Source organism: Argiope bruennichi, chromosome 2 (assembly GCF_947563725.1).
Source record: "Argiope bruennichi chromosome 2, qqArgBrue1.1, whole genome shotgun sequence".
NCBI classification, from domain to species: domain Eukaryota; kingdom Metazoa; phylum Arthropoda; class Arachnida; order Araneae; family Araneidae; genus Argiope; species Argiope bruennichi.
Genome location: NC_079152.1, coordinates 41468502 through 41479117, shown reverse-complemented (window position 1 = coordinate 41479117; position 10616 = coordinate 41468502). Strand labels below are relative to the sequence as shown.

The 10616-nt window shown below is 30.0% G+C and overlaps 1 protein-coding gene across 1 annotated transcript; it reads left to right on the top strand.

The window, feature by feature from the left end:
* The first annotated feature begins 1225 nt into the window (after nucleotides 1-1225).
* Nucleotides 1226-2530, top strand: LOC129962174 (KRAB-A domain-containing protein 2-like). The gene has a single exon (XM_056075912.1). It carries the CDS (start codon nucleotides 1226-1228, stop codon nucleotides 2528-2530), a length of 1305 nt encoding a protein of 434 aa, XP_055931887.1.
* The last annotated feature ends 8086 nt before the right edge of the window (nucleotides 2531-10616 follow it).

Sequence of the window (10616 nt, the reverse complement as noted above, 5' to 3'; positions counted from 1 at the left end):
AATTTGAACTCGTATATACATTTTTTTCTTCTTTCGTACTTTTACCCTCAACTTAAACAATGAAAAGGTTTCCAAAAATGGATGTCTTTTAAACTTTAATGTATAATTATACTGAATTCAATATAAGTTTAGAAATATATTAAGTATTTTTTCAAACTTATGTGTGAAGTACATAACAGAAATTTGACGTTGTGCTTCAACAATATATTTCTGTATTTAAATAAATTTAGTATTAGTTAGTTGAAGTCAATGTAATTTGCAAGCAAAAAAATTGCATAAAAACATATGGATTTTTTTTAAAGATTTTTTATCTTCAAGAGTACACACGTTAATTTTATTAAAGTGTGCATTAAAGTTTTCTTGAAGATAAATAAAATCATTGTTGTAAGTTTCAAATTAATATCTACTTCCCATTTAAGGGAGGGAAACAAAATCATTTTCTATAGCAATTTCTTGTTCTCTAAAAAAATACACTCGTAATCAAATATCTGCTGCTAATAATGTATTTTCATTGTCATTAGTTGAATTTTGAGAAATTTTTATTTCATAAATTTTATTTATATTAAGAGAAATTTTTATTATTTGTGCATTAAATGTCATTATTTTCTAAAAAAATGAATATATAATTTTTTTTGAAAGGCTACATATTTTATAAATATATGTGTGCGCCTTTCTGATATATTTAATTATTTTTAGATGTTAATTTTTCGTCAGTATAAAAACTTCTGTAAGCATAATTATCAAAAAGAGTATTCATTAAAATAAAAAAAGTATATATATCTTTTTTATTTGAATGCAAGACTAACTGGATGAATATCAATTCTATAAAATAAATTAAGCGAATATTAAAATAAAAATTATTTGGAAAACGCTGAGTAAATCTAAACGCAGAATATGAAGCTATTTTATATATATGTTACCGTGCAAGACCGAAATCAGAGAATGTAGACATTCACCGGTGAATGTCGACAAACACCAAATACGTCGGTGAAAGATCGAATATTTCATTACATTCTTGTACATTCGGACCCTCACCGGTGTATGTCGACAATCACAAATATGCTCTGGTGGAGGTCGAAAAGAGAGGAGCCGACAAAGAGGCGATTGGCTGTTTCTCGCCAAATCCTTTGTCCTGGTGGAGTCAGTCAGCTTATGCATATGCAAGGTTCGATGCTGAGAGCAAAGTTTTCTTAATTTTTTTTTCTGATTTCCTGATTTATACAGAATGGATACTGCAGTGAATCGTGATCTTTTTCTTGAAAAGCTAAATGTATTAATTACGGGTAAACGAGGAGACAATTGCTTTTATTTTTCTCGAGAAAAGTACTCTAAAATACTTTCTGAAGTGGTTTCTGCTAAAACTAAGTGTAACACACCTTTGGATTACAGACGATTAAAACGTTTTGACGTTTTAAAAATTAATGATGAAGAGAAGTTAATTGTACCATTAAAACCAGGAGAAACGAATATACAGTATTATGTTACCAATGAGGAATTGTTCAGTATACTATATGAAGCTCACGCCAGGACAGGCCATGGAGGAAGAACACGTATGCTTAAAGAGTTGCAAAATAAATACAAAAATATTACAGATGAAGTTGTAATGTTGTATTTAAATCTATGCAAACAGTGTCAAATGAAACACAGTGCACCTAAGAAAGGTATTGTTGTGAAACCAATGATCAGTTCTGAGTTAAACTCAAGATGTCAAGTTGATCTGATAGATCTGCAGTCAAACTCAGATGGTGAATATAAGTTCATAATGGTGTATCAAGATCATTTAACTAAGTTTGTCCAGCTACGACCTTTGAAAACTAAGAGGACTGAAGAAGTAACATATCACGTTCTTCCAATATTTTTAACATTTGGTGCTCCAGCAATATTGCAATCAGATAATGGTAGAGAATTCAGTAATCAAGTCATATCCGAAATATGCGCTATGTGGAAAGATGTTAAGATAGTTCATGGAAAGCCTCGTCACAGTCAAACACAAGGCTCAGTTGAAAGGGCCAATCAGGATATACAGAATATGCTAACTGCATGGATGAACGATAACAATACAAATAAATGGTCAGAAGGTTTACCCTTTGTTCAATTTGCCAAGAACACTACATACCACGAAGGAATACGCCAAAGTTCTTATGAAGCCATGTTTGGCATTAAAGCGAAAAGAGGCATAGCATCGTCTTTTTTGCCTAGCGAACAAATCGCAAGTATCGAAACTGAGGAACAACTTGAAGAAATCGCCAATACTTTTGAAACCGAAGAACAGCTTGAAGAAACTGGTAATACTTCTGAAAAAAATTTGAGCTGTGGTCAAACTGAAAACCAAATTCCAAAGAAAAATATTGAAGAGGACTTGCAATCTACCACGTCTTCACATCAAGTTCTGAACGAAAAACACGAGTTAATTTCTATAAAAAGAGCGGCCGCGAAAGAGAATCTTCTACTGCAAGCAACAAAAATGTTGCGAACCTCACAAAATCAATTTCCTCCTGCTCAAATTGGTGATACTGTACGAAGTCCCTGATGTCGACCGTGGTCGTACAGATAACCGAAATGTGTTAGCGGTTGTTGTTGGAATAGAAGACTCCGACTTCTATAAACTTGCGAATGAAAATGGTACCCTCAAGCAGCTTTACACACGTAATCAGTTCGTAATTTGTAAAGAAAAGCTCCTTTCCATAGATAAGATTTCTTTTCAAGAAATTTCGCTGAGAGAAGCAGCTGCAGCTAATTCGAGAAGCGGTGGGCAAGGTTATACAGCTGTCGTTGCAAAAGAAAGTGTTCCACAAATAAATGCAGTTGTAAAAGCAAGGGCCTCTTGTGCAATTCAAAGTGTCATAATAGTTTAAGTTGTTGCAATAAATAAGATTTGATTCACATAATTTAGTAAGATTTTATTACTATTATTTTATTTTCTCATTTAGAACGTACTGTATAATTAAGTAAGTTTTTTACTTCTATTATTTTCTTTTCTCATTTTGAAAGTACTGTGTGTTTTAAGTTCTTAGTTATTCCTCTCAGAAAGAGAGGCGAAAAATTTATCGCGACTGAATTACGGAGAAAAAAATATAAATCTCGGACATGTTCAACATTCACCATTAGCGCATGGTGAATGTCGACATTCACCGGTGAAAGTCAGAAATAAGGGTATTTAGCAAATATTTTGGACATACACCAAGCGACTATGTGTTTGTCGGCATTCACCGGTGAATGTCGACATTCTCCAGATTTCGGTGTTTCACCGTAACATATATATATATATATATATATATATATATATATATATATATATATATATATATATATATATATACAGGGTGTCCCAAAAAATGTATACACATTTTAGCTGCTGATAACTAAGTTATTTCTTCTTTCTTTACATACTGAACCCATTGAACCGAATGATGGCAGACAGACTTGAATTTGAAGAAAGGAAATTTATTTTAAAATGCTACTGGAAGTATGAAAATGCAGTAGAAGTGCAAAGACAATTTAAGAGGGAGTTTAACAAAGAACCACCTACACGAGTTACCATCACTCGAATTAGAGATAAGTTTGAAGCTGATGAAACTGTTCAGGACGTCCATAAACCTGCAACAGTTGTTCAATTGAGGGCAGCCATTGAACATGAATGTACGAATATCCCAAGGGAATTGTTCCATCATGTGTGCTTTTCCATCGCTTCGCGTTGTCAGCAGTGTCTGGAGCAGAACGGACATCAGTTTGAGAACATGCGATAACAAGACAATAGAATGATATTTGCAGAATCTTTTACATGTTGAAAATTATTCGAATTATAATAAACCTCAAATTTACAATTATTTAAAGTGGGTATATATTTTTTGGGACACCCTATATATTTCACATATATAATATATATATGAAATGTGTCTTTTTTCTGTAAGATTACGAATATGCATATATATATATATATAAAGTAATTTTACTAGATCCAATTAACAACAAGTGTTAATTTTCTAAAGTAATTATTTAGAAAAACTGTTGAATCTTTCTGACCATATGACAATATCACTCCTATATATATAAAAAAACCCATAAGGTTTATGTTGAGAAGGATTTATAAAAATTGCTTTAGTACTCAAAACATTCCTATAATAAAAATATTTATAAAATATAATTGAAGAAATGCCAGTGTCAGTAATCAAACATCACTCATAACTACAAATTTAAATACATAATTGTATGGAATTTTATCGATATAATTTCCAAAGCCAAGCATTTCAAAGCAAAATAACTAAAACTAAAGTTCAAAAGTCTTATTCTACAAAATAATGAATAGAATTAAATTACGATTTATAATCCGAGCCATTAAAATCTTCAATTGTTTCCAGAAACTTATTTCAAACAAAAAAAAAAACATATACATGCCCTAAACCGAAAGAACGTTTTATATTAAGAATTAAAAATGTACATTTTTCTTATCTTAACAAGACTCCGATCTCTCATTAAATTTTTCAGAGGAAAAAAGAGAGCAAATTCCGAGATTGGAGAAAAAAAAATCTTTGTCGTAATTATTAGGAATGGAAGGTAATGGGAAAGTTTTTAAGTAGCATAGATAATCTAATGAAAGTAATAGAATGAGAATTATACTATGAAAATAAAAGATTGAAATTAAAATTAAATTGAGACCTTTAATATCATTTCTTACTCAATTTTCCTCCCGTATTTTTATAATTTCAATTTGAAGATTATTTTAATTATAGATATTTGGAATTCATATCTTAAAATGTTCCTCAATACATTACAATTCCTCAATGCATGAGTTATTATCTCAATACATTACAGGAAATAATTCCACTTATGTAATCTTCTTAAAAAATCATTGTGCTTTAAGTGAATAGTTACTAGTTGATTTATAGTTAATTTAATTTTAGACACCAGTTCCTCATAATTAGGAACAATTTTCTATAGTAAGAAAATAACAGTAGTGACATTGAGGAGATACTAAACAGATATTTCCTGTCCCCAAAAATATTTTCTCCATTGTATCGATAAAATTAATAATATATTTTAAAACATTTTATACAACATATTTAAAAGAGTTATATATATGACTTGTGCAATATCTGATTTCGTTAAAATTTTATATTCAAAGAAAATTCAATTCGAAAAATTCGGATATTTTAAATTTTGTTGTAGCTAATCCTGGGAAAAGAATATTTTAAACAACGATGATGAAGGTTATTTACAATTAGAAAAAAATATGGTAATAAATAATACATAATAATAAAATTTAATATACAATAATTTCTATTTAATAATATATACTATATAATATGGAAATTGGATAAAAAAGAGTTTTTGCAATTAAACATAATTATTATTAACTTCTTAACTTCAGCACCTTAGGTAGTAAAAATCATTGTATTTTAAACTCAAATGCTAAGAGGAAGTAATTCATATAAATTGCTTAAAAATTGCGTATAGTCAGCAATGTCATGGATTATTCATAATACTGTAGAAGAATTAATGGTATGCACATTTCTAGAGCTAAAAATATATGTTTTAAATTTAAAAGAAGAGAAAATCATAGATTAAAAAAAATCGTAAAAATATTTTATTCCGTTCGAAAACAATAAATTTGTAAATATAAGATTAAATATAATACTCTATCTCTTATTACTCTACAATTAACAAAAAAACTTCTGAGGTGTGTTTCATTTAGGAAAATCCGTTAAGAATATTTTTCTTGTTTTCGTTATATTCCGCTCTCATTTGATCAGTGTCCTTTCTTCACTAAAGAATAAATACTGTTTCATTCTTTTCAATCCCAAAGCTGTTCTTTCTGGTATCTGCACATATCCACAGCTAAAATTGGTTGTTAATTTAAAAGTAGAAAAAATCAAATAGATGAGAGATTTAAAAAAATTGCAAAGATATATTATTCCGTTCAGAAACAATAAATTTGTAAATATAAGATTAAATATAATACTCTATCTCTTATTACTCTACAATTAACAAAAAAAAAATTCTAATGTGTGTATCATTTAGGAAAATCCGTTAAGAATATTTTTCTTGTTTTTCGTTATATTCCGCTGTCATTTGATCCGTGTCCTTTATTCACTAAAGAATAAATTATCTTTCATTCTTTTCAATCCCAAATCTGTTCTTTCTGGTATCTGCACATATCCACAGCCAAAAATGTCTGTTAATTTAAAAGTAGAAAAAATCGAATAGATGAGAGGTTAAAAAAATCGTAAAAATATATTATTCAGTTCGAAAACAATAAATTTGTAAATATAAGATTAAATATAATACTCTATATCTAATTTCTCTACAAATAACAAAAAAAAATATATATTTCTAATGTGTGTTTTATTTAGAAAAATCTGTTAAAAATATTTTTCTTGTTTTTCGTTATATTCCGCTGTTATTTGATCCCTGTCCTTTTTTCACTAAAGAATAAATTCTATTTCATTCTTTTCAATCCCAAATCTGTTCTTTCTGGTATCTGCACATATCCGCAGCTACAAATGTCTGTTAATTTAGAAATAGAAAAAAATCAAATAAATAAGAGATTTAAAAAATCGTAAAGATATATTATTCATTTCGAAAACAATAAATTTGTAAATATAACATGAAATATAATACTATATCTTATTACTCTACAATTAAAAAAAAAGTTTTGTTTTTCTGATGTGTGTTTCATTTAGGAAAATCCGTTAAGAATATTTTTCTTGTTTTTCGTTATATTCCGCTGTCATTTGATCCGTGTTCTTTCTTCACTAAAGAATGAATTCTGTTTCATCCTTTTCAATCCCAAATCTGTTCTTTCTGGTAGGAGAGAAGTATTGATGAGCAAATCATTGTCTTCTCTCAGAGTAATCTGTTACTATTACTCTAGAATATCTTCCGTTACATCGTTCTTTCCGGAATTCTCGAAATTTTCTTTTCGCTTGGAAAATTTTCCGATACTCTGTTCGAACATTTTCGAATCATAAATCAGAATGCAGCGCAATAAATCAAAGTGACGAAAGCAGGAAATTGTGTCTGTAAAAGAACAAAATTCTGCATTGTTTTGTCGCAACTTTTATTCTTGGGCAAAAAGATAAAAATGCTGCTAACTTGAAAGATTTGCTTATTTCCAACTGCTCTTTATACACAAAAACATAATGAATGTTGAAAACAGCTCTGTAATATATAATTAAATGATGCAAAGTTGTTTAGTATAAATTCAGAATTCCTATCGGTTATTAATTATTAAAGGAAAAAAACACTCGCTCCCTACATCATTGAAAACGATTAGCAAAGATTAAATAATAATACAAAATGGCGCATTAAAATATTGGTTTAAATGTCAAAAAATAAAATAAATTCTGAATTAAAATAAAATAAACAACCTCCAGAAGCAACATAACACTTACATACACATAAAAATGAACGAAAGGGTTTTCAATAGGGTAGAAATCGAAATCAAAGAATGACTAAGAATTCCGGAAATTAAATGCACTCGTCCTTGCAGGTCTCACCTCTTACTGAAATAAAATCGGTGAAAAGTGGTAGTCTCAGAATACTAAAACGAACAGTATATATCTTCTTAAATTCTGGTGCCTCAACCCGTGGTGATGCAGATCTCAACATAAATCCTTCACAAATCCTGGCATGAGTACAGAGGAATCTGTTGTAGAGCATGTAGATTGGATATAATTGCATCTTCCTTCGAAATGTCTGTAAACTGGTCATAAATCAAAAGGCAGTGATTGGACGTTATTGTGACTTATGGATTCACTCAGATTGCTTTTCTTTGATTATAAAATAGCACTGCAAAATGTAAATACACAGTCTGTAATTTGCAGATTTTTAATTATTTTAGATTGTTAGTATTGAACTGGAATATTGAAGCAATTAAATATATAAAGAAATAAAACATTTTTCAAGTAAAGTAAAAATTATAATTTGTTACAATTTCAATTGCTTGTGCAATAAAAAATAATTTTGAGGTTTTTAATTATTATTTAGCCATCATTATTTCCATGATTTTATGAAGTGCGATCAGAATTTTTTCCGGATAAAAGGCTAATATCGAAAAATAAGAGAATAATCTTTGTTAAGAGGAAAATCGTATTAAATTTATTGAATATTGAAAATTATCAGACGTCTTCTCCATAAACTGATAATCAATTTTAATCACAAGAACAAAAGTTATAAATTATGTATATTCATTTGCTCTATACATTTCCAATTTAATTTTCTTATTTTAATTATCAGTACTTAAAAAAAATTATTTTGTTTCTAGTCATTAGAAAAGTAATTGATTATTTTCTCCCGTAAACACCGGGAAAATTCTTACTGGAACCTTACTTCTACCTTCAGTAAAACGATGAAATTAATGTACACTAAGATGACAGAAAAATAGGATAATAATATGCAAACATACAAATAACAGTTGTATATCGCGTACAGAATTTAAAAATGGGCAATGCATTGGAAGGGCTTCCATTTGTATTCAAGTGATTCTTGTTTAAAGGTTTCTGACGTCATTATGGCCACACGATAGTAATTAACAGACTTTCAATGAGAATGATAGTTGGAACTATACGGAAGGAATATTCCATTTCGAAAATCGTTAAGGAATTCAACATTCCAAGATCCACAGTATCAATGAATTTTTTCAGAATACCTAATTTCAGGCATTACATCCTACCATAGACAACACACTAGCCGACCGCCTACACTTTGACTCAGATCAGATACGTATTCGTAGGATTGTCAGTGTTAGCAGACAAGCAACACTGCATGAAATAACCACAAAAATCAATGTGGAATGTACAACGGACGTATGTTAATTCTACGCACTATTGTAGCAGAAGACCTACTCGAGTGCCTTTACGTACAGCACGACATAGACTGCAAGGCTTTTTCTGACCTCGTATCTATGAAGATTGTATCCTGGACAGCTAGAAAACTATGGTTTGGTCGGATTTGTCACGAATTCATTTGGTAAGAACTGACGGTAGGGTTGAATGTGGCACAATCTTCACGAATTTATAAACTCAAATTGTCCACAAGGTACTGTGTAAGCTGATGGTGATTCTGTTATGGTGTGAACTGTTTTCACACGAAATGGACTTTGTTATCAGGTTCAACTGAACCAATCATAGATAAGAACTGATTATGTTTGGCTATTTGGAGACCACTTGCAGACATTTCTGAACTTCTTGCACCCAAACAATGATGGAAATTTTATAAATGATAATGGGCCATGTTACCAGACCACAACTGTTCGCAATTAATTTGCCTTGATCGCCCCACGGGAATCCTTTAAATCACATATAGATTATAATTGAAAGGTCCGCTAGTGAAGAAAAGCATCCACTGGCAACACTTTTGCAATTTTGGACATCTATAGATGCATCATGCGTCAATATTTCTACATGGTACTTTCAACGACACGTTGAGTTTATGTCTCTTTTCTGGGCAAAAGTTGTTCCGACAGGCTTGTAATAATATCATATTCATATTTTTTATTTTGGATTTGATAGTTTGGGAAGAATAATTTTTCTTATTAAAAATAATTTTAAAGTCTTAATTACAATTTTTAAAACATTGAGCAATGCAATAACCGAAAAGCAATTAAATTCAGTCGTCCATAATTACTTATTTTGGTTCAAATGAACGTATCCTTTTATGACCACAAGGCAATGAAAAACTGGTGACCGTATGAATGTAAATTTCGGTGATAAGCATTTTAAAATATGGATAAATAAAGAGTGATAAGATACCTTAGTTAATAAAGTTAGGTAAAATTATCTTTATTTAACCTCTAATTGCTTGCCTTAATTAAAAGTTTTTGAAAATTTTTAATTTCTATTACAATTAGAAATTATATTTTATAATCGATGCATATCATGAAAATGATTGAATTATTATATGAAAAAAAATTGGAAATTATATTCATATCAGAGATTATTCACGAATTATTTACTATCATCTATCTTTTCAATTCTTTACAACCATGTTCTGGAATGCATATTGATATAACTTATCAGTTCTTTAATGTTTGATTTTCTAACATTAGAATAACTCATAAGGAAATTTTAATTCAAATCACCATGTACATTTAAAACTTTTTCGTTTCCATGTATATTTAAAAATAAATCTCAGAAATCTTTTTACCTGCCAATACTTTAAAATGAATGCGTTAAATTTTATTTTTAAATCTGAATTTTCTTTCAATATCTTACATTGAATCATTAATTTGAAAATCAGAGCATGTGAAAACAATAAAAAAATGTCACCATTCGCAACACTCAAGGATGCCGACCTAAAAATTTTCATGACGGATGACTGGAAAGATTCGCGCTTTCATCCGAACATTTCATTCGGCACCGGCACGCATGATTGGGTTAAATGATGCCATAAATATCCAAGCCCGTTTTTCATGAAATGCACAAATTATTTCTTTCAAGGAGCTGGAGGGGAAAGCTTCTTGTGGCAGACACTATCTGGCTTTCACTCTCCTCCATTATCACACCCTTTACTCGAGGAAGAGGTGTACCCTCCGGGGGATCGTAAACTTTCCCTCGCTGCGGAAGGGACGATATGTTACGCTAGATAGCAACCTATAGGGGTGACGAGACTGTGCCGAA